This window comes from Podarcis filfolensis (assembly GCF_964270895.1).
Source record: "Podarcis filfolensis genome assembly, chromosome: 10".
Classification (NCBI taxonomy): Eukaryota; Metazoa; Chordata; class Lepidosauria; order Squamata; family Lacertidae; genus Podarcis; species Podarcis filfolensis.
The window spans coordinates 8,860,038-8,886,602 of record NC_139612.1 but is presented as its reverse complement, the minus strand read 5'-3'; the positions used below and the strand labels follow the sequence as shown (position 1 = coordinate 8,886,602).

The 26,565-nt window shown below is 42.9% G+C and overlaps 1 protein-coding gene across 7 annotated transcripts in view; it reads right to left on the bottom strand.

Moving 5' to 3' along the window:
* Positions 1–26,542, bottom strand: part of CPNE8 (copine 8) — a 56,619-nt gene extending 30,077 nt beyond the window's left edge. For 2 of the 7 annotated variants that reach the window (XM_083575206.1, XM_083575210.1), the window contains exons 1-6: positions 26,188–26,542; positions 8,281–8,321; positions 7,327–7,373; positions 3,563–3,666; positions 2,488–2,527; positions 1,596–1,672 (exon numbers count right to left, since the gene is read on the bottom strand). In XM_083575206.1, coding sequence (XP_083431332.1) covers positions 1,596–1,672; positions 2,488–2,527; positions 3,563–3,666; positions 7,327–7,373; positions 8,281–8,321; positions 26,188–26,321 — 443 coding nt within the window. In that variant the 5' untranslated portion in view covers positions 26,322–26,542. Of the gene's footprint in view, positions 1–739; positions 812–1,595; positions 1,673–2,487; positions 2,528–3,562; positions 3,667–7,326; positions 7,374–8,280; positions 8,354–9,530; positions 9,678–25,793; positions 25,899–26,187 lie in introns of those variants that run through there. The other 5 variants (XR_014539394.1, XM_083575205.1, XM_083575209.1 and 2 more) reach the window with 5 other exon arrangements.
* Positions 26,543–26,565: the final 23 nt, after the last annotated feature.

Below are 26,565 nucleotides of genomic sequence, written 5' to 3'. Positions count from 1 at the left end.
ACACAATGGCATATCACCTGCAAATACACTTAGCAGTATTCTACATACAAGCACACATAGTAACATGAAGCAGTATTCCACATGCAAAAAAGGTCTGCAACACAGCACACACAAATTCTTGCAGGAAAATGCCTCAAACAAACAGGCACAGCAGCACAACACCCACAGAGCAGCAAACTACATGCAAAGATTTGCAGGAGCGTGGCACTCACATAGCTACATATAGCAGCGTGTCACATGCAAACAGAGGAGAACATGCAGCAACATGCAAAAGCATGCCACACACAAACACTATGCAAATATGTACACCACCATGCAAAGGAACATACCCAAAGCTGGGCCAGAAATGCCCTCTATTTTCATAAAGCCATTCACCTCTAATGGAAGTGGCAGGTGGAGGTTTATTTAACAGGCTTTGGGGAAGGGGATAAAATTTCTAGTTAATTTCATAGGGAGCAGGAAGGGTTACTATAAGATGAAGTGGCAGGAGTTTTAAATTTTCTCTCTCCCTTTCTTATAAAAAGTTTCACTGCTGCTTCAAGAGGTGGCACAGCTGTAATTCTTAATGCAATCAGCTTTCTTAATTCTTATAAAATGTCCCAATGGGAACAAAGCTCTGTCACAATGCTGCGTCGCTCCCAGAGAGTCATTTTAGGGAAATGCAAACACATGCAGCACTATGCAGCCACATGCAAACACACACACAGGAGCTTCCTTTCCCCCATCTACAAATACACACTTCTGCAGACTGCTTGCGCCGCCAATGGCCATTTTTGCTTTGGAAAGCAGGTTCCACCAGGGAAGCTTCAATCTGCCAAATAGATGCGAGTTTTAATATTGCCTTTAGTTCAGTGACTGATTTAAAATGGGAACTTGTAACAAGGCTATATAATGGAGTTTTACTGAGGTAGCTAAATGCATATTTTTACAATGTTGTTGAATTCTTTACATAATTATGTTTTAGGCAAGAGGAAAAAAGATTGCAGCCGATCGTCTTGCTTGGATGGAATGTTAACCCCAAAGTTTTGAGTCATGAGAATCACCAACAATAAGCCTTCAGTTCACAAGCTCCCCTCACTGTTTGCTGCTTAGATATGGCTGCAAGGAAGAGATCATAAGCTTTTGCTTCTGTGTTAGATTGACTGCAGCTTGTCATTCTATTCTGAAATCAGACCAACTGCAGTTAATCTTAACTATGGTTTGTTGAAACAAGCCAAGTTCATAAATGGTGTCAGTTGGTTAGATTATACCTCAAAAAAGTGGATTTTCCATGTCAAATTTCCTATTGATAGAACTAATTATCTTGATTTTTATGGTGGCTACAATTTCAGGCTATATAATGATGGAATGATGAAAAAGCAATTCACCTGAATTGAAGACAGTGCTATAATGTACTTTAAAACAGCACCACACAAATTCAGAACACACAACAGTGAATAAAAAATGACATGCCTTGACAGTATTCCCTGTCTAGAATTTTTATTTGTCGAATACCAGAGAACACAAGGATTTGCCAGACCTAAAGGCAGGATCAGAAGCTAGTGGGAAGGATATAGGAAGTTTAGCATCAGTTTCTTTGAAAAGAATACACTTACATGATTGACTTTTCTAATCTGCTTCCTTGCGATCCAACAATCTCTCCAAGCGTACAGAAAACTTGTCCCAAGAAGTCCTGAAAAATTATTATGAAAATGATAAAGCTAAGTCCCACAGCCCCAGCCCCACTTTTCACTCAGTAAGCTTATGGATATGAGAAATGAAGCATTTAGATAGAATTAAAGGCTTTATTTGGACACACTGATCAATTATGGTTCATAATTATAGCAACATGCTTAAGTGAGCATTGCACGTTATCCTGGGCAAGTTTGGAACCTTTTGCTTTTCATGAACCAAAGCTTGTCACGCTGTCTGGATCCAGAACTATCTTAACTATGATAAGCTGCAACAATAATTGTGAGAAGTGCAGGAGGAAAATGTTTCTTTCTTCTTCATGTATTGGTGTGGATATTGGGGGACAGACTCCCCATAATCTCTACATTCAGTGAAGGGTCAGAATTTGAGCAAACTGATAATTTTCTGAGTTTAGCAAGGGCTGGGAATACCAGCTAATTTCCTCCTGAGGCCACCCTGTTGATGGTGGTTGTGGAACAAACAATGGTGCTGATGTCCACTCCTGGGAAGATTGACAACTATCTTGAATGTTGTCCACTTCTGTTAGTATATTGCAGCAAAAATATTTATAGCACATTGTAGTATCTTAAAGACTAACAGATGGTATGAGAAAAGCTTCCATGGACTCAAGCTCACTTCATCAGATGCATGAAGTGAAATCGTAAGTGGCATGTATATAAAGGACAAAATTGTAAGGTAGGAGTTAAATGGCAATGAGATGCAAAAATTATAGTCAGGGATAATTAGAGCTTAAAATACATAAAATGTGTACATGAGATATGGAAACACTTAAGGTTAAAATAAAGTAGCACTTACATGTTTTGATAAATTTGGACTCTTTGAATCCACATCATACCTAAAATGAAAAAGAACAAAATATTTTAATCTACTTATAAGCTCAAATACCCATGTAAAACAATGTAGTAATCTTGCTGGTTAAAACTGGGTTTTAGCTGGTATTGTGTAATCTTACCATCATTTGCATTGTAATGTACATTGTAATGTGTATGATGGCGGAACTCTCTATGTCTGTTCAGGTGAACGTTGATTTAGCTGTCAACGCAGAACCTTAACCCTTAATGCTTGGGGTGGGAGTGGAGATGGAACTCTCAGTATGCAAAAGAACAGAAGTTCCGCATGTTCTGATTGGTGGGTACAAGTTTTGAATTTGGCTGGGGTTGGACTAGAGTGGCCAGAATAAGTGTATATATGGCTAGGAGCTGCCTATATGGTTGGAGGGTCCATGACTGGTGATTGTGATGGACAGCCAGGAGAAGGAAACAGAAGTGGATCAAGGAGGAAGAAAGAAGACCTGAAAGGATGGCAGAGTGGCTTGGTGGCCAGAGGATTGCTGGGATAGCTGACTCACTTGCCTTAGGCTGAAGAGACAAGTGGAGAACCTTTCTACAGCACTGATGGAGAAGAAGTGATGTGCTGTTTGGAATGCTAGGCAGGAAATGTCTGGTAGGAGAGCCAGGAGAAGATTCCAGGAAAAAGAACAGCAAAAACAGACCTGCACTTAAATAGGTCAGCAGAACTTGAAGCAGAGGCTTCAACAAAAGTCTTCAGTTATAGTGCTGGTGAGGCCTAACGGGTGGATGGGCAATCTGGAAAAAGTGTTTTAACAAGGTTGCTACAAGTTTCCTCGAAGCTGACCGGGTTTAGTAACCATAGTGTAAAATATTAATTATACCAATGAAAACTGTAGATCCATTAGCTGAATTTGAAACAACATAGTTTGCTAGTGAATTGACTGGAAACATGTTTTACCACTACATTAAGATACAATCTAATGTCAAAATATTTTAAAATTCCACTTCATTAACTATTCTTGTAGATCAGATATACTGTCATAATATAATCAAACCCCAAAGTATATAAATAAACTTACAAGTCAAATCGCAGGTTCTGTCTCTCTTCAAAAAAGTAATCCAATATAAACTTTCTGACAAAATCTGGGTTCAAAGTATTGTCAATTACTTCGGTTCTCCCAAACTGTAAAATAAGTTGTTGTGGAAAGTATATCAATAAAAACTACATATGTTAAGTACAGACGCACACACAAGACGAAGAAAATGAAGAAATATAAGGTTTCCATTTGGCAGGGAAAGAGACCTAGCTAAAAGCAGCTCTTAGCCTGAGAATATTCAACACCCAATGAATGTAATTTTCACCAATATTTATTTTACTTAAGATCTCAGGAGCCATCATGCAATATTTGTTTACAATATCTTAAGAGGTGCCAAACAGAAATCAAACAGACAAACCATTTTCCAAAATATGCAGCAGATATCCTAAAGTAAAGTATTGCAATAAACGCTGCGTTTTATAAATTTTCCAGAAAGATGGTATAGACATCATATTCATTTCCCATATAAATTTTCAGAGGTTATCTATAAAAATAATTAAAAACTAAACGATTGTTTGAGCCATGAAACATGATGTAAAGCTTCAGAACAAGTGAAGAGTTAAGGAAAATCTTTAGTAATAGATGGAAAGAACAATTTATGCTAATTTGCTCAGAATCTGGAATTGGCAGGTGATGCAGGACAGGACGTTATAACTAGCAGACACTATTAAGCAATCTTTTCCTCTGAGATTCTAAGCAAAGTGCCAATTAACAACGTTTTACTTTTATTTGTTTATAAACAGCACACAAACAAAACTTCTAAATCTCCCAGAACACTTTAATTGCTAAAAGGAAGATTTCAAAGTGGACAATTTATCTTCTCCATAAGAACCAAGAAGCTCAGAATCAGGAACAATCTAAATGGGAGCATCTACAAAAACCTAAAATAAATACACCAGGAAAGGGTCGGTCCACAGCTCAGTGATACAGCATATTTGCATGCAGCGGGTTCTAAGTTCAGTTGGCAGCATCTCCATGTACGAATGGGAATGTTCCCTGTATAAGACCCTAGGAAGCTGCTGTCAGTCAGGGTAGAAAGCTAGATGGACCAATTGTCTGACTTTATTTAAGGCAGCTTCCTATATTCCTAATATTGTATGGGTTAAGGCTATGGCGTTGACTAAGAGGCTACTACAATAAAGTCATGAAGTCCAACATTTTAAGGAGATGTGTTTCTGTAGCCTCCAAAAATATGGAATTTGGCATCAAAGGGATAGAAAGCTCTGGCAAGTAATAGTAACATCAGTTGTCACAGATTCTAGACAGGTGCTTAAAGCTATGACTACAAATCAGGCCTCTTCTCCCTCAACTGTCATCTGGGGGCAGCCATTTCATCAGACTGCCTCACTGGGATGAAGCAGGGTTCATTGCATCTGCTTTGCTTGAGGCCCAGCTCCATCAAGCACCTAGTGTAGCTTTGCCTGCTGAACAGCAGTCTGAAGGGGGAGTGACTCTACCTGCAGATGATCAGCCTTTAAGAGGAGAAGGCACTGATGGGAACCAACTGGCTCTGGCCTTCTTAAACAGAGCTCTCAGCAGCAGTCAAATGCCGGAAACAATACTTGTGGTTCCTGGCTCTACCTTGCTGCTTGCTATCTGGATCCCTGGACTGGACCCTTGGCTCTGTGGTCATCTGGATTCCCTGACCTCTAACTGTCTGACTTTGTATGTGGATTCTGCTCTCAGACAAGTGTTCCTTGGAGACTCCTAAACCCTGCTTGCTTGGCAATGGGACTCGGACGGGGATACAATACCTCCTGCCTCTGAACTATGCCAGCTGGTCTATATAGGAACAACAGTCTAGAAACTGGAGCCTGAGCTTTGAGCTTTGTTCCTTTCCCCTTGTGTGTTGTATTTTTTTTATTATTTGAATGTAAACCTGCGGAGTGTCTAGGGAGTGTCTTGTTTCGATTTCTTGTAAGCCGTTCTGGGAGACTTTTTGGCTGAAGATACTGAAGCACATACAAGTGGTCTAAATAAATAAATAAAAAGCGCCACAAAGCAAATGGAAGCAAAGTGTCAGATGTTACTTCCCTGCATCTATATATCCACTATCCATTGACAGGTCCTGCCAATCCAGGACTGGCTTTTTCAGCCAGTACAGAAAATGTAATTAATCTAAGTCATTGCCAGAGATGCTGCAAATCCAAGCTCTTAGGTGGATCAATAGGAACCCAAGAAATATAGCCAATGAATAAATTTACAGCTGATACTAATATTTCTGGAACTCCAAATTGGAAGGTTTTGAAATAATACCTTCAGGCATCTTGCTGAATTTTACAATTGAGGCTTTACCCTTGGAAACCATGAATACGTTGAAAAAGAAAATACAATGATACACATTTGTACCTGAACGTATTTACTTGTGCTGCAGTCAATGGGTCTTAGCTCAGAGTAAATAAACATGACTTGCAAGAAGAAAACATATTATGGTAGTATAACAAGGATTGGGAACAGAGTACCTTCATTCACGCATCAAGGTAATCCATACATAATAGAGCACACCAATCTCACCTGTTTTGCTCCTCCCTACTAGAATGTCTAAGAAACAAACCATATTAAGCCAAGAACGATTCCTCTCTACAGATCATAGTTTGTATCCATAATCTCTGCATTAATACTAATGTCAAGAATCATGGTTTGTTTCCCCCACATATTATCAGAGAAGAGCAAAACAGGTGAGTTAGGCACATTCATGTTAAATCATTACTTATGTTACTGTGTGTTGTGTGAATGAGCCCAGTATGCATTGCTCTTAAAAAAATGTGATCCCAAGTCTCTATATTAACAACCTGGAGCTATCACTTTTATTGAAACTAAGCTACATGCTTTTCCTTCTACCAGTACAACAAAGCACTACTATATACTGTGGGGATTTTTTTTGGGGGGGGGTATGCCTAGTCCCCCTTCTAATTCCTGGAATAGCCAGGCTAGCTTCCTGGTACTGTGATAGCCTAGGTAATGTGCTGTGAAGGGAACAAAGGCACCAGAGGGCAAATAGGTGGGCCCCCTCCCTGAACTGCCTGGGAGTTAGAAAGACAAAGGGCAGAATTGAGAGTTGAGTGATATGAGCTAGAACATGGGTAGGCAAACTAAGGCCCAGGGGCCAGATCCAGCCCAATCGCCTTCTAAATCTGGCCCGCAAACGGTCTGGGAATCAGCATGTTTTTACATGAGTAGAATGTGCCCTTTTATTTAAAATGCATCTCTGGGTTATTTGTGAGGCCTGCCTGGTGTTTTTACATGAGCAGAATGTGTGCTTTTATTTAAAATGCATCTCTGGGTTATTTATGGGGCATAGGAATTCATTCATTCCCCCCCCCCCAAAAAAATATAGTCTGGCCCCCTACAAGGTCTGAGGGACAGTGGACTGGCTCCCTGCTGAAAAAGTTTGCTGGCCTCTGAGCTAGAAGCTGGGAAGCCAGACAGAGCAATGTTCAATTTCTGTTTGAGTTCAAGGCTATCACTACGGAGGAAGTAAGGCCCTCTTGGGGTGTTAATGCTGTGATCCCTCCATTGCAGGCTCAGGTTGTACAGATGTGTAAATAAACCATACATCATAATGGAACCATATATCATAAAGGAACCACAGTCTCTTCTGTACCTCATTCCAAAGCAAACATGAACCCTGGGTAAGATTACTAGGGTTACTAGTAATCTCGCACTGCTCTGAGATTGGGGTGGCATGCAACAATATATATATTGCATATATATACATATATAAATGCAACAGCAAAAAGCTTTACCTCTCTCCATTCCTTATTTCCCATACCTTGGGTATACAAAACACAGACTGTGGGGACAAAAAAGAAGAATGTGATCCATTTCATATATTCTGTTTAACTTTTCCATTACAACTAATACTCAAAGCTATAATGCTACAGATATTAGGCAAACGTTAAAATATTACATAAGACACCCGAGTCCATTTAGGAGTATAAGCCATCTGAGATCGTGCTTCATGTTTAATGAAACTTCACAATACGATCCAGGATTCAAACACTGTCTAACTTGAATACTATGTCATATAGTCTAGCTGTTATTCCTGACCATATACATCAGATCTAACAAACCATAAGTAGAAAGAAACCTGTTTCAGGTTTAACAGCTACAGAATATTTTAGCCCTATCAGCTGAAATTACAAAACTTTTTTTTTTTAAGACACTTCTTTCACCAACATCCTCCTAACTGGGAAACCATTTAAGAACAATGGAGGAAATATCTCCTTGTCTTCCAGACATTTAATATTCTGGTATTAAAAGGTTGGCTCTTCTAGTTTGTTCACCATGCCCAAGAAAAATGCATATGCACTTCTACTAGCAATGAAGAGAACAAGGCTTTCTTCAAAGTTCATTATTTTCCTTGATTTTCCAAACAGAAACTATTTTAAACTCCTCATTTAGCAAATGTTCAGTTTTTATTTATGCATCCATCACTCAAAAGAATTATTCAGTGTTAGTGGTAAAGGAAAAACCATATCAGAAGGATGCAAGGTTGGCTTCATTGCAGCCCTGGCTTTATAGTACCAGGGAACTGATTTACTTCCACAAGAACCAGTAGCAAAAATTATCATTAAAGATTACTGGCTAATTAACCTTTCATCCAGTCCCTTGCATAATTCATCTTAATCTAAAAGAAAACATTGTGAGAGGTGAATAGGAAATTGAAAATTTCATTAACAAATAAATGTTATACTTACTTGGATCAGATTTTGAAAATGTGTCTCGGTCCAAAAGGTTCCTATTCATGAAAGAAAAGATCATGTTACCGTTCTGTTTTTAAAAATCACTACTAAAGATCTTAAACAGAAAGAGTCATATTGGAAGAGATTATTAAAGAAAGTGATCTCTGCCTTCATTTCCATGTATATTGGGGCAACAAACGAGAGTATTCTGCTTCAACTAGCTTCTGTACTGGCTGAGGAACTGCCAGTTGCCCTGAACTAAAGATTATTTTTTACTGTTCTTCATGTTCAGACACTGCCTTCAACCTCAGCAATACAATACAGTGGTACCTTGGTTTAAGAACAGCTTAGTTCAGGCATCCCCAAACTCGGCCCTCCAGCTGTTTTAGGACTACAACTCCCATCATCCCTAGCTAACAGGACCAGTGGTCAGGGATGATGGGAATTGTAGTCCCAAAACAGCTGGAGGACTGAGTTTGGGGCTGCCTGGCTTAGTTTACGAACAACTTGGATGAAGAACGTTGCAAACCCGGAAGTAGGTGTTTTGGTTTGTGAACTTTGCCTTGGAAGCAGAACATGTTTCACTTCCTGTTGAGTGTGTTCCATTTGTAAATTGAGTCCCCCGCTGCTATGGGAAAGTACGCCTTGGTTTAAGAACGCTTTGGTTTAAGAACGGACTTCCGGAACGGATTAAGTTATAAACCAAGGTACCACTGTATAGCACAAACCGTAGCTTGCAGCTACATTCAAACTAGCAAACTGTAAGAACATAAGAAAAGCCCTGCTGGAGCAGACCATCTAGTGCAGCTTCTTGCTCTCACAAGTGGCCAACCAGATGCCTATGAAAAGCACACAAGCAGAAACTGAGTACAACACCTGCCTCTGACAGTGGAGGCCCATCAGTCATCATCGCTAGTACCACTGACAGCTGTAGCAACTTCCATCAATAAATATGATCCAATTTTGGGGTGGTTTTAAAACTTAAGAGTCTCCCTGTCAGAACACTTGAGAGGTCTGTTATTATCTGCATGGGGTATCACTTCTTAATAGTTGCCAGCAGCAAGATGTGGCAAGGAGAAACCATGTTAACGTTTATCTGTTACCCAGAGGATCAAAGTAAGAAGGAGGCACATTTGGGGGGAAAGCTAGAACACTTCCCCTCAATGAAAGGTATAGCTTAATAGTTACTCTAATAAGGTACCAACATTGTTTTAGACAAACACTCTTTACAGAGACAGTGAAGAACTTCCTTAAAATTCTTATCTTAAACCTGTCCCTGAATCAGAGGCAGAGCATTTCCTGCCTGCGCCCGGGGCAGGCAACATCAGCAGCACACCCGCATCAGGGCACACCGTGGGGGCCGGGAGCTTTCTATTCCTAGAATAAGAGCAATTTCCATCCTAGGAGGAATTAGTCTATTTAGAGCAGTGGTGTAGCATGGTAGTGGGGCCATGGGCGGGGCACAGCGCCATAGGGACCTCTGCCCACTGCAGCAGTTGGGGGGGCCGTGCCCTGCCCCGTCCTGAGCTGCTACGTCCTTCTCATCACCCTCCAGCTTGGGGGGTGGCTGAGAAGAATGCAACAGGCATGGGCCCTGGCCCCTGCGAGCCCAGCACTGCTTTTGCGAGCTGCGCTGCTTGCAGGGAGGGCACCGTGAGCTGTTGGGTCCTTCCCACGACGCCCTCCAGCTGGGAAGCGGCTGAGAAGGGTGCAACAGGCATGCTCACAGGACCCGGGGCGCCTGCCTGTTGTGTCCTTCTGTCACCCCCCAGCTGGAGGACACCATGAGGAGGACACCACAGCTCACGACACCCTCCCTCTAAGCAGCGCAGCTCGCAAAAGCAGTGCTGGGCTCGAAGGGCCAGGGCCCATGCCTGTTGCATCCTTCTCAGCCACCCCCCAAGCTGGAGGGCGATGAGAAGGACACAACAGCTCAGGACGGGGCAGGACATGCCCCCCCCCAACTGCTGCAGTGGGCAGAGGTCACTATGGCGCTGTGCCCCGCCCACAGCCCCACCATCACGCTACACCACTGCTCTAAATAGACTCATTCCTCCTAGAAAGGAATGGAAATTGCTCTTATTCTAGGAGAAAAAAAACTCCCAGCCCCTTCTAGGATCTTTACAAGAAAGGGCAGGAGCCCAGATGGGGCTTCTGACAGACAAGCCCCATCTGGGCTCCTGCCCCATCTGGGCTCCTGCCGATGGTTATGACCTCACAGTTCTAACTGTGAGGTTCTAACTGCCTACTTTCCTGATTGGCTGAAGCTCCACTCAGGAGGCGGACCCATGATCTGTCCTTCACAACAGCCGTGTGTCTAATCCTCTTTTAAAGATATCCAAGTGGGTGTCTATCACGTCATCTTGTGGGAATAAATTTCTTAGTTTCACTATGCTCTGTGTGAATAAGGACTTCACCTGCCCTGAAACTTCTAGCTTTCAATTTCATTGGACTGCCCCAAGTTCTAGTTTTATGAGAGAGAAACTTCACTCTGTCCACTTAATCCACACTATGCATGATTTTATATACTTCTAACATGTCCCCCTCTGGACGCGGGTGGCGCTGTGGTCTTAAACACTCAGCCTAGGTCTTGCCGATCGAAAGGTCGGCGGTTCGAATCCCAGTGAAGGGGTGAGCTCCCGTTGCTCGGTTCCAGCTCCTGCCAACCTAGCAGTTCAAAACCACATCAAAGTGCAAGTAGATAAATAGGTACTGCTCTGGCGGGAAAATAAACGGCATTTCCGTGCGCTGCTCTGGTTTCGCCAGAAGCGGCTTAGTTATGCTGGCCACATGACCCGGAAAAACTGCGGACAAATGTCGGCTCCCTCGGCCAGTAAAGCGAGATGAGTGCTGCAACCCCAGAGTCGTTCGTGACTGGACTTAACTGTCAGGGGTCCTTTACCTTTACCTTTTAACATGTCCCCACTTACCTATCTTTCCCCTAAATTAAAATGCCTCAAATGTTGAGACCTCTCCTCACAGCAGCAATGCTCCAAATCCTTAGAGCATTGGTTGCCCTTTTGCAACCAAAAGTTTTGGTCGCCCTTTTGCAACCAAAGGTTAAGCAAACAGAACTATATGCAGTTTTCACACCATAGTTGGTGTAGTACTCACACCATAGTTGTATAATGGCATTATGATATTGGCAGTTCTATTCCCAATCCCCTCCCTAGTGATCCCTAGCATGTAGGTAATTTGTTTTTTTCACAGCTCCCTCATACTAGGATCAACATATTCATCAAACTATCCACTACGATCCCAAGGTTTCGTTCCCAGTCAGCCACTGCCAGTTCAGACCCTATGAATGTATATGTGAAATTGGGAGAGGTGTCCCAATGTGCATCAGTCACTTCATACTTCCTTACATAGAATTACATTTGCCATTTTACTGGCCCTCCTCTCAGGTTGGAGAAATCCTTCTGGAGCTCCTCCCAATCCCTTTTTGTTTTAACCACCCTGAATAATTTGGCACTATCAGCAAACCTGCGTACCTCACTTCTCACTGCCAACTCTAGATTGTTTATGAACAAGATAAAAAGCACGGGTCTCAATACCAAAAGAGTCATACCTTGTGTTGCTTCTGCTTCATGTTGCGACTTTTCGGGTTACGAACGCGGCAAACCCGGAAGTGTTTACTTCCGGGTTCACCACACATGCACCACAGAAACAATCTGCACACTTCGCGCACGCGCAGAAGTGCTCTATTGCGCCAAGCGTGTGCACAGAAGCGGTGCTCTAGTTGCAGACTTTTCGGGGTGCAAACGGCACCCTGGAACAGATTGAGTCCGCAACTCGAGGTACCACTGTACCTGGGAGACTCCATTTTCCATATCCCTCAGCTGGAATAACTGAATATTTTTTTCTTCCTCCCTGCTTCTTGTTTCTTAGCCAGTTCCATAAGAGTGTCTCTCCTCTTATCCCATGACTGACAAGCTCACTCAAGAGTCTGGTGAGGGACTTTAAAAAAAATTTTCTGGTATTCAGAGTACACATTGTCAACTGGACCACCATCTATATGCTGTACTAACTGGCACTCTCAAAGAATGCTAAGAGGTTAGTAAGAAAGAACTAAGGGCTTATCCAAAATTATCTTTTCTCTGCTCTTTCCAGACATTGTATGAAATTTAAAGCTCCATGTCTATACCCCCCTTTTTTTTGCTCTGGAGCTTTCCCTGCAAAAACCTGCTCTTTAAAGTTCAATTGGAGCAAACATCAATCTGTGGAAAACCAAAATTGGCGTTTGCTATTATTCAACTTTAAAGGGCTGGTTTTTATGGGGAAAGCTCAGGACAAAAACCAAAAACAAAATGGCTCAGACATGGAGCATTAAAGCATAGACCTCTGCCTGGAAAGAGCAGGGCAAAACGCAAGTGTGGATAAATCCTTTCTTTTGCAGAAGCAATTCTTATTCTGCTCAGCAAAATGCTTTGTAATATTATCTTTAACAATGTTTTCCACCAGTTTTTCTGGAACTAAGCAATCTGTCGTTTCTTAGATCCTCCTCACCCCCAGATCCCTTTTTAAAAAGTGGCATTACACAGGTCACCTTCCAGTCCTCAGTACAGAGGCTAATCTTAGAGGCAAGTTACATATTTTTGATATAGGATCAGAAATGTCACATCTGAGTTCTTGAGTTGATGCCATCAGGACCAGGTTATTTGTCAGTTTTTACTTTGCCAATGAGACCAGGAAACACACAGCTTCTCTGCAAATCTTATTTTCCTCCTTTAGCATACCTTTCACTCAGTTGCCATTCAAACATCCAGCCACCTCCCTAGCGGGTCTCCCGATATTATTATTTTTAAGTTGGTGGTATCCTCATGCTTTTAGCAATATGTTCCTCAAATTCTTTTTTAGCATACCTTATTGTTTGTTTGTATTTCTTTTATCAAAGTCTGTGTTCTGTTTCTCTCATTTGGACAAGACTTGCGTTTTTCTTGGTTCTGGTGGTTCCTTTCCTGATCTGTTGTATACAGTCTAGCTGAGCTTCTACTATTGTGATTTTAAACAACCCCAAATATTTTGGAGAGATTAGACCCTCTTGACTTTGGCTTTCAACTTCCACAGGCTCATTTTTAGGAAGTTTCCTCTTCTGTGTGGGAGATTCTAGCAAACAAACCTAACAATACATATTTGCTAGTTAGTATGTGAATGAGTTAGGGACCACTGAGTTCTTACTGCTAGAATAGGCTCAGTAAAGTCATGCCTCCTCTTCTCTTGAGAGGGAGGAAGTGAAGCCTGTTTCCAGTGTCCCCCACCCCTTTCACTGCAAGCCATGGAGACAGACAAGCCCGGTACCTTCCAGGCCATGGGCAGGCAAACTAAGGCCCAGGGGCTGGATCTGGCCCAATTGCCTTCTAAATCCAGCCTGCGGACGGTACGGGAATCAGCGTGTTTTTACATGAGTAGAATGTGTGCTTTTATTTAAAGTGCATCTCTGGGTTACTTGTGGGGCATAGGAATTCGTTCATCCCCCCCCCCCCAAAAAAAATATAGTCCGGCCCTCCACAAGGTCTGAGGGACAATGGACCGGCCCCCTACTGAAAAAGTTTGCTGACCCCTGTTCCAGGCTCTGAAGCTATAATTGCTGTATTTCTACTAAGAGTGTTTTACATGCATTATTTTATTGCTGCTGTGTAAGGAAAATGCATGTCTGAAAGCAAGAAACTGTAAGTAAAGCATTTCAAACTTACTTTGCAGTCTGTAGTGTATTTATTGAAAAGGGGGTCAGCTGCCTTATGCAGCTGAACAAACAGAATAAATAAGGTTTAATAGCCTATTCCTGTGCTTCATTAATCTGCCTAATGATGGGACTTAATATTCTGCTGCTGGGGCTCTCTGTGTGCTAGCCTTGCATTTCAAAAACAGACACCAGCTATTTTACTTTTGTTGTCGGTCTCTAGAGGATCAACTATAATTAATATATTCCATCAGGCTTATGTTATGCCCATCATATCTATGTTGTCAATGCTAAATTCTACCTCTTCCCAATTTGAATACTCATAATTTTTTTCACCTTCATCCCATGGGGAAGATATAATCGAAACCAGACCCTCCTCGGCTCTTGTCAGCTTCCCTTCCCCCTGCAATCAGTTTCTTTATTTAATTATATTCCTTATCCACCCTTCACCACAAGGTCTCAAGGCAGGAGGATGACAACAATAAAAGTTTTATGGTAGACAATATCTTGCTGAGTAAAGAAATAAAGTGGGTAGATAAAGTCTTCAAGCAGTGTATGACATACAAGGGAAGACAGAGGCACTAGGGCAGTGAACTTTGGTGTGAGAACAAGGGCATTATCATAATGGCTCACTTGAAAAGGACAACTTTTCTATAACAAAATGTTGGAGAGTATAAGGTATAAAGTATAAAGAAAGTACAATTTCTCCTAATTTAAGCTTTCATTCAATTTAGTTCCAAACTAGGTTTTTACCTATGATGCAATCAAACCTATCAGAAGTTCCGCATGTTCTGATTGGTGGGTACAAGTTTTGAATTTGGCTGGGGTTGGACTAGAGTGGCCAGAATAAGTGTATATATGGCTAGGAGCTGGCTATATGGTTGAAGGGTCCACGACTGGAGATTATGATGGACAGCCAGGAGAAGGCAACAGAAGTGGAAGAAGATCAAGGAGGAAGAAAGAAGACCTGAAAGGAAAGCAGAGTGGCTTGGTGGCCAGAGGATTGCTGGGATAGCTGAATTACTTTTATATACAACAACTGTATACAACAACTTTTATAAGTTGTTGCGTACAGAGGGTGGAATAAAAAACAAACAAACTTAACATCCATGTTCATTTCTAAGGGCAATATATATATATGAATGAAGCTGATAAAATACCGACCAATTACAGAAAAATGTTTGTTTTATTTGGATGCTTAAATGGGAAGTCCTTTTACTACAGGTAAAATATGTTCAGACTAACTCATTATGGACAGTTATCTAGTTGCCATGTTCTGATGCAGCTGAAGTTTTCAAACAGTTTTCAGCCTAATGCACTGCAGATCATTTACCCTGGATCTTACAAGAACATAGATCACGGTAATAAACCTGTAGCTGGCACACAAGAGCTTTCTCCCTCAGAAGAAATGTGAACATTCAGCGTTAACAGCCAAACCTAACAGTACTTCTGAGCTACAAACCTCCTCTTTAAGAGGAAGTGCAACCTCATCTAGAAAAGGCTGTGTACCACTTCCCCAGACCCCTGAATACCTAATTATTAGTGGATCTGTCTTGTCTGAATTGAGTGGTTTCTTCATTCACATCCCGCTTTTCACAGACTATAGAGGTCTGTCTAGTTTTTCTATCACTCCTATCAGTTCAAATGCAAGGAAGGCCGATTCAAACTATGGTTTGAGAACCAACCAGATCATAAACCAGAGTTTGTTCCTGGCTTGTTTAAAACTAGCCAAAGTTCCCCAAATTTGGATCTTAATCAGGAACTCTAGTTAGCTTAAACATGGAAACATCCAATCTCTTCCACACAGCTGTGCCAGAGGGGGGAAGAAGGGATGGTGTGAGCCCGGTTCCTGCTGAGATTCATCCATGCAATGATAAACTACAGTTTAGCATTGTTGTTGTTGTTTAGTCGTTTAGTCGTGTCCGACTCTTCGTGACCCAATGGGCCAGAGCACGCCAGGCCCTCCTGTCTTCCACTGCCTCCCATAGTTTGGTCAAACTCATGTTCGTAGCTTCAAGAACACTGTCCAACCATCTCGTCCTCTGTCGTCCCCTTCTCCTTGTGCCCTCCATCTTTCCCAACATCAGGGTCTTTTCCAGGGAGTCTGATGTTCTCATGAGGTGGTCAATTTAGCATTAAGTCCCCCAAATCTCAACTCGTGATAAAAGACACCATTAAAAATTGCATGATATTAATAAGGTTTTCTGTAGCTATGTTTTTTTTTTTACTGGACTGTAGTCAAACAGCTGAACTTTGATAAAGACACACTATGATTACTGTTCATAGCCATAAAATAAAGTTAATATTACAAATTCTTTAAAGTGTTTTGCTTGTTATGGTGATTGCATTTTATTCAACATGGCACTAAGGAAATTGTCCTGTAAGTACTGTATAAGCATTTCTGCTGGCCTGATAGAACAATCTCCCCTCTCACCCCTTGCAAAAAGGCATTGTCCCAACCCTCTGCGACAGATCTGGGGAGGGCATAGGGGAATGTGTGTGGGGGGGGGGGAGAATAACGGGGAAGTTCCATTGCACTAGCAGGAATTGTGCTAGTTTCTGTTAACATAACTATTTAGTTGAATACAGCACAATACTACTTTGATGCCAGGTTACAAAACTAAACAGAGGTAGCAGTCATGAAAGTAACTGCATAAAAGTTGCTACAAACTTTGTTATTTAACATATTTATGTTAGACATTTGTAACCTAAGAGCAACAACCACACCATTTTTTCTAAAGCTTCCTTGACTGGTTGCTTGGAGGAACTTACCAGAGGCCACCTGAGGGGTGTCTATTTATACATCTCTCCTCACATCTCTGCTGATTTATCCAGAATCACTCAGTTTTCTACATGCAAACCTAGGCACAGGGGAACTGGCTCAGAACAAACTAATGATACAGGAGTACTAGAATGAGGAAAAGAACAGGTGTAAAAGGAAGTTAACTTGCAATGTAAAAAATGGCTTTAGGGTCATACTCAACAAACCAAAACTGTTGCCAAATCTACATTATTGTAGACAATAGGTATGTAAAGCTTTTTCGTTTCTGTGATTCAACATGGTGGTGGAGAAATCTTTTTATATATATACATCATAAGCAGGAAGCTAACCAAGGAAGTGGTTGGACCATAAGACATGATGGACATGATGAATGATAAGGTGGTAGCAGGAAAGGACTTCTTTTGATTGATATTCACTATGGATGATATCTGCTCTTAACCCCCCCCTTTTTTTTGGAGAAAGAGGAGGAAGGATGTCTGAAGAAGGGATGAGGGAAGCTCTACATAAGGAACAGGAAAGAAAGATCAACATCGGGATCTGCTGTGCCAGTGAATTCTGCTGCCTCACCTTGCCTCATGGGCGAGGCAGCCCAGCTTTGGGGCATTGCCAAATAACCACATGTGGCTAAATGAGCCAGTTACATTACAATTATTATTATTTTAACAGCAAGCAGTTCCTTCACTCATGGAGGGGCTTTTTGGAATGTGTGAGCATGTAGGGGTGCTCAAGTATACTCTGTGTTTTGATGGAAATGCAGTTAGGCATGTATGACTGTATATATGTGAAGTGTGTGTTCACATATATGTGTAGGGAGAGGGAGAGGGGGAGAGGGGGAGAGGGGGAGAGAGAGAGAGAGAGATGTATGTGTGTCTGTGGTTTGTACAAGTGCAATGAATGTGTATTTGAATGAGAGAAAGTGTGGCTATCCTGTATATTTTTTCCTGGTACTGGGAAATGTTCCGTTATTACAGCAAAAGTAATGCGGAGGGATCAAAATAGTGAAATTTCCACAATCAGGATCAGCAGGACATAGGTGACCTCCCATAACAAGTATAAGGATGTCCAGTAAGGGAGAGGAGCAATGACTGTATTTCTTCTGACTTTTGTGTTATGCCACACGACCATGGTAGCCATTTTGTGGCTGGCGCCCACAGCACTTTCACAAAATTCAAGATGCGCCTTCTGGTTTAAAAAACTTGGCAACCCTTAGAGTAGACAATATTGGACTAGATGGACCAGTATGTTGACAGTATAAAGTCAGTGTGGTTAGATGCACTTTTGGTCTAAACTAGAAAACCTCTTCTAATATTTAGGAGTCTTACCTTCACTAAATTGTGGAAGACCAGGTCAAACATGAAATATTTTTCTAGAATATTCACATGCATTCTTGAAAGAACTGCCTATAAAAAGGGTATGTGCTGTATATATGAAGATTTATAAGACCCAGGTTTAAATCTCAACCAGACATTAAGGTCATTGGGTGATCCTAGCCTGTCACTCTCTCTCAGTCTAACCTACTTCATGGAATTGCTATGAAGATAAAATGTGTGGTGGGAAAAGAGGGGACATGCATTTAATACTTCTTTCCAGGATGGGATACAAATATTCAGTGTGCAAATATTTTATATAGATATATAGATATACTGTATCTATATAGATATATAGATATACTGACACTCACACACGCACACACACACGCACGCACACAGAGAGAGAATTCTTCATGTACCTTGTAAAATGGTGTCAGGCTCACAAAAACTTATGCAACAATAAAATAAGTCAGTATTTAAGGTGTCACTAGACTAAATTTCTTCTGCTTTGTGTAACTTAGCCTATCATACTGAAAAGTTATTTGGATATATTTTTATTTCCTTAGCTAAAAGCCAGCTGAATGTGAATATGTATCTCAACCTGTGTTTACCAAAACCTCGAGTGCCATGCATTACACATTTGAACAAAACCTTAAGAATATTACCCACATAAAATACTGCAACTGATCCATTTTTGACATTTGAATGCATTTACCTAATTCAAGTAGCCACTCAATCATTATGTTTCCAGAGTCAAAGATAAGTATGTTGCTCTGAACACATGTTTTCAAGGATGGCATAAACCTCAGAGCCTCATTTTATGTTTACTATGGATTTCTAGCTTTCATGCTTTCGAAAAATAAACCTCAAACACATGGGGGCAGTCTGTTTACCACGAGAAATTTGCTTCATTGGCTCAAATCAAAAAACATACCAAACTGTGGTTAAAGAAGGCTAATTTTGGTTTACTGCAATGTCTGAATTGGCAGCCATTTTTGTGACTGGCTAGCAAACCAGAACCATGGTTTTATTTTGCATTATCTATGGGTTATCATGCTGACTGAATTGACACACCAGAGAGCTACTGCTTTCTTTCCAGAGGCTGCTGCATCTAGAGATCTGAATGCTGGTCATACAGAAAAAAGTATCAAACTACAGTTTCTTCTGTTTGGAAACCCAAATGTTTATTTGGATTCTAAACTAAAGAAAATACAAGCCATGGTTTGGTATGATGTCTAATTATGTCTATGGTGCAACCAATTTAAGGGTTTCAAGGCATCCTAACAAGATTGAGCTTGATGAAATGGAGCTTGTACCTCTCCAATGATAATTAATTTTTATGTGAATCATAAATCACATAACATGTGCACACTTGCTATTATGGCAAACGTGCTATTACTACTGAACAGGTTCCCTCTTGCTGATATAGTACAACAGGCACCTGTCTTGAAAGAAATTAAAGGTCCATTTTTTATGCTTAATTCCCAAGCTGCTAAACCAGGAAATGTTGCTATCAGCAGCAAATGAGCAATGGGACTGAACCTGGTTTAACAGGCGCTAGGGAAGGAGTTGTCATCGCGGCACTCCTTGGCGTGTGGGGTGCCACAGGGCGCAATCCTTTCCCCGATGCTTTTTAACATCTTTATGCGCCCCTTGCCCAGATTTTCCAGAGTTTGGGGCTGGGTTGTCATCAATATGCTGATGACACCCAGCTTTTCTGTTGATGGATGGCCACCCTGACTCTGACTTGATGCTTGGAAGCTGTGGCTGGATGGCTGCGTGGGAGCCGGCTGAAGTTAAATCCTTCAAAGAATAGAGGTCCTCTGGCTGGGTTGGGACGACATGGGGTTGGGGGGCCAACTCCCATCTCTTGCGGGGGCTCAATTAGTGTCAACACCTTCTGTCAAGAGTTTGGGTGTAACCTTTGACGCCTCCCTTTCTATGGAGGTGCAGGTTGAAGCCACAGAAAAGGTACATTTTTCCATCTCTGTCGTATTAAGCAGTTGGTCCCTTACCTTTATTGCCCTGATCTGGCCCCAGTGATCCATGCAACGGTCACCTCCAGGCTTGATTATTGTAACTCCCTCTATTCAGGGCTGCCCTTGAAGCTGACCCGGAAACTCCAGCAGGTGCAGAATGCCGTAGCGAGGCTCCTTAAGGGGTCCTTGCCGCGGGATCACATTCATCCAGTGCTTTACCAGCTGCACTGGCTCCTGGTGGAGTACAGGGTCAGGTTTAAGGTGCTGGTTTTGACCTTTAAAGTCCTATGCAGCCTAGGACCCTCATACCTATGGGACTGTCTCTCCTGGTATGCCCCGCAGAGGACCTTAAGATCCAAAAATAACAACACTTTGGAGGTCCCAAGCCTCAAGGAGGTTAGATTGGTCTCAACTAGGGCCAGGGCCTTTTCAGCCCTGGCCCCGACTTGGTGGAATGCTCTGTCACAAGAGACCAGGGCCCTGTGGGATTTGACATCTTTCCGCAGGGCCTGCAAGACGGAGCTATTCCACCTGGCCTTTGGCTTAGACTCACTCTGGCCCCTTATATGGGATTTGGTATATAAATTTTCCCTTGGCTTTTTTGCTGGCCCATGTAAGACCAGAATGGATAGCTGGCTCGGGTGAATATCTGGTCTGCTACTGAAATGAGGCTGCATTTTAAGCTGTATTTTAATTAACTGCCAGTCCTACCATCGGCATGTGATGACAAGTCCAAGCTCGACTGCTTTACTGTGCAGGCCTGGGAGCTGCCATTGCAAAGCTGCATTCTTCTTCATCACCCCCCCCCCCAAGCTGCTGCAAGCTGCAGAGCTGTGGGCATGGCAGCGACTATGCCAGTCTATCAAACCCCACCACTGCCAACCACTGGTTTAGATTGCAGCTTGAGAAGTCAACTGACATTAAACCACAAGTAGACCAACTCTAAGAATGAAGTTTTACATTTTTATAGGAATCTGAGACTCATGGCAGAGGGTGGGTTGCCAGTGCCCAGGGCAAGGCAAGTATTGCACCCCATAAACCATTAAGTGTGTGAAGTATCGGGGGGCAAGAGAGAAGAAGTGGGGAGAGGAAAAGGTAGTGTAAGAGAGTCTCAATCCAGCAGAGGGGTCAGTGGTTCAGTATTGGAGATGCTGGGCGAGCTGGCCAAAATCACAATAGCAGTGGCTGAGGAGGTGCACAGCAAGGCAGTGTGCAGCACCAAGTACTTCCCCTTGTGGAGGTCTCTGCCACTGCTGCGTGCCATGTTGAAGGCCTGCTTATTCTCCTACCCCCTGAAATACCAGAGGCCACCCCTGCCGCCCTCCAGCCCCTGCTGCCCTCCTCACCCAGCCTCCCTCAGAGTGAAGCCCCAAGCAACTGTTGCTTAACTGGAGCAATAGCCCCCAAGCACTGCCTTTGCTGCTGGCTCCCCACCCCCCTTCCCTGTTTGCCCAGCAGCAAAAAGCAAGAAGAGCACTCTATTGTTGTTTCTTCAGTGGCTGGGACACTGACTCAGAGCTAGGCTGCACCCCACCTTGGCATGGCAGGTACCTAATGAGAGCGGGGCTTCCAAGTAACTGGGCTGAGTGGGCTATCTCTCTCCGTTTCTCTCTGCTTGTCACCCACTGGATGGAGGTGAAGCCAAAGCTGAGGTGAGATGCCTGCATGCTGCGGGAGCACGTGTGACCACGTGAGAGCCAGCCCAACCTCGCCTCTTGGCCGGCCCAGGGTGGGGCATGTGCTCAGGCGTCCCTTTCACAGACACAGGGAGGCACCACTGCTGCCCCAACCCCAAAGGCCCAGCCTGGGTGCAGCTTGCCTCCACACATCTCTGGACTGTGGCAGCAGCTCAGCCACATGGCCTTGATGAGGGAGCCTGTTGTGGGAGCACCTGGTTGTGCCCTTCAGAATTTTGTCCTTCTGGGGCCCCCACACCACTGTCTGAGACCAGTAAAAATCAATCTTCACAGATTGGTTTTTGTATCAATGGTAAAAGAAGCTGCATCTCTGATATAAATGGCCAACGTAGCTAATCAGAAATTTACATGGAGGTTCTTATTATGGACTTTTATTATCAAAGAACTAGACAGTTCAGGCTACTTAAATGGATCCACTTTCCCCTGTTACTTGTTCCCTGTTACTTTCCATGTATACTTGGTAATAAATCTGAAATATCTGCTTATTCAAGGTTCACCACTGAGAGTGCTAAATCACTTTTAGACTACATCAGAATATAGCAGTTCATTCCAAACAAAGTATTGGGAGATCTTCACTGATTTCCTCTGTCATGTCTGTTTCAGCAGTACTGTATTAAGGCCAACAAAACTTAAAGTCACAATAAAGTATCCACAGAAAGTGGCAGCAGATATAATAAAACTAAATACAGGCAGATAACTTATGAACTTAGATCTAAACAATCACTCTGGGATTTGGTACAGGTAAAAGGTACAGTAATGGTAAAGGACCGGTAACTCCTATCTTCTGAAGGATGGGCTGTTTGCTTGGTTTCTAATATTTGAGTCAAGTTCCCTACAAATCTTCCTAATCCTGGAAGCACCTATGCTTATTTATTATAATACTGTAGTACCTCCTGTTTTCTCCTTATGCATGGACCAGTCTGTTAGAGGTATCAAACATGGTGGAAGCTGCCAGAGTACAGGAGTTACCGTATACTAGAGACACATACTCAAGAGAACTGATCTATATTAAGTTCTCTTAATACTACTACTACTACTACTAATAATAATAATTTTTATTTATACCCCGCCCTCCCCAGCCAAGGCCGGGCTCAGAGCGGCTTACAAGCAATAATAAAAACAAGTTGAATGATTACAACTTAAAAACAAAATTAAAATACAACATTAAAATATTGAAACATTAAAATATTAAAATGTAGCCTCATCGCAGGAGGAGAAGGAAAGGAAAAAAGAAAGAGAGGGAGGGAATCAAATTGGCTCCAAGCCAAAGGCCAGGCGGAACAACTCTGTCTTGCAGGCCCTGCGGAAAGAAATCAGATCCTGCAGGGCCCTGGTCTCATGAGGCAGAGCGTTCCACCAGGCTGGAGCCAGAGTTGAAAAGGCCCTGGCTCTGGTTGAAGCCAATCTAACTTCCTTAGGGCCCGGGACCACTAGGGTGTTGCTATTTATGGACCTTGAGGCTCTCCGTGGGGCATACCGGGAGAGGCGATCCCGTAGGTACGAGGGTCCTAGGCCGTGAAGGGCTTTAAAGGTCAAAAGCAGCATCTTAAATCTGACTCTGTACTCTACCGGGAGCCAGTGCAGTTTGAAAACTGTCAAATTTATGTATTTTAAGTGTTTCACAGTTAGCATGAGATGAGATACATTAACGTATACTGTGAAGTAAAAAAAATGTTGACGGAAGCAGGGAGTCTGATTCAGTGGCATAGACATTGCCAAGGAAAGGCAGTCTGGCATGGAAGAGTTTTCAAGACACATTTGCAGGGAGGCCTGCGTTGTAGGGACTATGTAAAGCAGAAAATACCTTGTACTTACAAGCAAGATACCAATGGGTAAAAAATGTAGCTTTCAACCTAAAAAATCAGCTACAGGTGAAAACAGAATCCTAACCTTGAGTTGGTGATTGCAGCTGTGTATAGGAGGTGGTATTCATTCTGGGTTAATGTTGTATAAGACACAGATGAATTTCAATTTTCTCCCAGTGCCATGATTCTAAATCTAAACAAATTACATCTATAGAAGCAGGCTTGGTGGGGGAGTGATTTTTAAAGAACATCAAATTATGTTTTCGCGGAAATGCAACCATGAAAAGAAAGAGACAAGAGACTGTTGCCTTTCACCAGGACTTCCATGACAACTCTCCTCCAAAGAACTAGTAAAAACCAGATCACACCATGTTTTGCCAACATTTGATACTGGTCTTTAACTATTTTTGGTGACATGACAAATATACCTCTGTATTGCAAACCAACACACAAAGCTCCTGGTTTATTTTATCATTAAACATTCAAAAATAAATGCTACGAAACCTAGAAAATACTCCTGAATAAGAAAGGACTACTCCGTTTCATCTGATTTTCTTGATGAAGGCCTTTGAAAAGGTATAGAAGCTATAAATGAATTGCACTCCAGGCATAATCATTCAAGAAAAAAATAAAAGCCAAAAGAATTTTCCATGTTTCTGAACATGAATAATTTACATATTCTTCAATTAAAAGAGTTATATGAGAAATAAGTTACGAATCTTTGTTTGAGCTCCAAGATAGGAGACTCTGTAAAGATTCCCATTAAAATAAAAAAGAGGCAACCATAAAAGACAAAGGATGCTGACTTCATAATATGCACTAACAATTTCGATTTCAATAGTATTTTGATTCAACTATTCTCTTGCCTGAAATGCCACAATAACTGTATTTTAAAGGGCTAACATTTCATTTTTGGCTACAGGAAAAAGGATATGGGTGGGTGTGGAGAAAGCTGTTTGAATGGCCTGCTCCTTAACAAGATTTCAAACCAATTACTTCAGGATAAATGTGATTAAGAAATCTGTCTCCAGAAGTAAGTATCAGGAGCATACAATACACTTCTCATGTTTGCACTGAGATAATCCAGTAAACATTTCCCTGCAATTTACTTCTTACTGTAACAGATAGCATTCAGTCTTCTTGTACCCTGATTTACAAATTCTCAACTGACCCATTACCAAAACAAGAGCAGGAAGCTCTTTAGCAAGCTCACAAATTATGCAAAAGAGCACTGCAAATAAATCACATGGGGCTAGTGCATGAAGAAAAGCAAACACTAATTCCATCATCTTCCTCAATTCACTCCAGCACAAGGAAAAATACGGTCCCTCTTTTTTAATCTCATTCAGACTGGGGAAAAAGAAACCTAGTTTTTTATCTTCTGAGCATGGGGTGGGGGGAAGGGGGTTGTCTGCAGAGGCAGATATGTTTCAGATCCTTATCCTATTCACTTTATTCAGAAAAGAAAAGGGATTTTCCACATTGATCCACTACAAAGAGATGGGAATTGTCATCCCATCCGAAGCCAGGAGATCACCAATGGAAATTCTACATTTCACGCACCTCTAGGAAATACTGTGGTGAAGAGGTACAGAGCTGCCTCCTAATGTGATCTTGTCTTACACCCAAGGAAGAGCAAGCCTGGTTAAATAAAATTATGGGGGAAGACAGGCAGAACAGTTTCTTGCCCGAGTTACATAGAGAACACCACCAACAGAAAAAGGAATTTCTGGTCTAGAACGCAAAGGAATTACACACCCACTGCAAGTCTAACACCTACATCATCAACAGGGGAGGATATATGGCACCAAGGCAAGTGCCACCTCAGGTAGAACAAGAAGTTACAGCTTAGCCTTACCACATCCAGCGAAGGTAAATATTATGCTGGCGTCTTCATTTTCCTTTGCCACATAATTGCACAGAGGAAAGACAGGACACAACTTTTCATCACAGTGCATGTGTGTGTCGCACTAAGGAAATATAATAACCCTTTTCTGGAGGGGAAGGTGCCACAGGTAGATCAAGATGTGATAGCCTTCTACTCCCAGAGCAAGTAAGAATCACAGAATTGCGAAGTGCTCCGAGGGTCATCTAGCCCAACCCTCTGCAAGAGGGATGTTGTCCTTAATTACTGTCGCGATCCATGTTTATTTGAAGCGGACTGTTTTCGTCGTGGTCCGTTTCAGGGGCCACGGGCACAACGCAGAGCCGCTGTTCATCGCAGGCACCCACGCTTCCCCCCGTATTGCACGGAGGAGACAAGCCAAAATCCTGCGGGGTGCTCGTGGGGCAGCGTGATTTCCAAACACGGAAGCCGGGGGGGGGGGGGTAGGAGGAGAGAAACGTGTCGGCGCTCCTTCCCTACGTGCCATGGGGGAATTCCACATCCAGGGGGGCACCACGGCAGGGAGGGATCTCGCCTCCCCCACCGACACGCCTTTCGCTCCCACACACTCGCACTTCCCGCCAAGGGGGGGGGAGGGGGGGTCAACAACACGAGACTAAACCATAGGTTCCCATTCACACGTTCGTCCGCCCACGCCTCAAACAGCAGCGTTTTCCCTCACGCGCTCCGACCCTTCCACTTCCCCCGAGGAAACCACGACGAATATCCACAGAGACACAGCCACCCCCCCCCCCAAAAAAAATCTTTGTTTATCTCCCCTCACCTGCAGGACACCGACACCTCCACTCGGGTAGCCGGGACGCTAGCGCTGAGCGGGTTAAAATCCCCCACGGACGCCATGTTCCCGTATCTGTCCAGCTTGGACAGCTGCCCCAAGAGTTTGTCCGGACCGAACATGGGGCAACAAAAAAAGAAGACGAAGAAAGGCGGGGAAGGAGGTGGCGCTAACGGAATTTCCCGGGCAGGGCGAGGCGAGGCGAGGCAGGGCGGAGAAGCCGGAGGGAGGGGACCGGAGGGGCCGAGCGAAGCGGCTCTGAGGGAGCGGGCGGGAGACGAGGAACGCCGACTGCCGACTGACGGGAAGCGAGCGAGCGAGCGGGAAGAGAGCGCGCGCGCGCCGGGGAGTGTGTGTGTGAGAGTG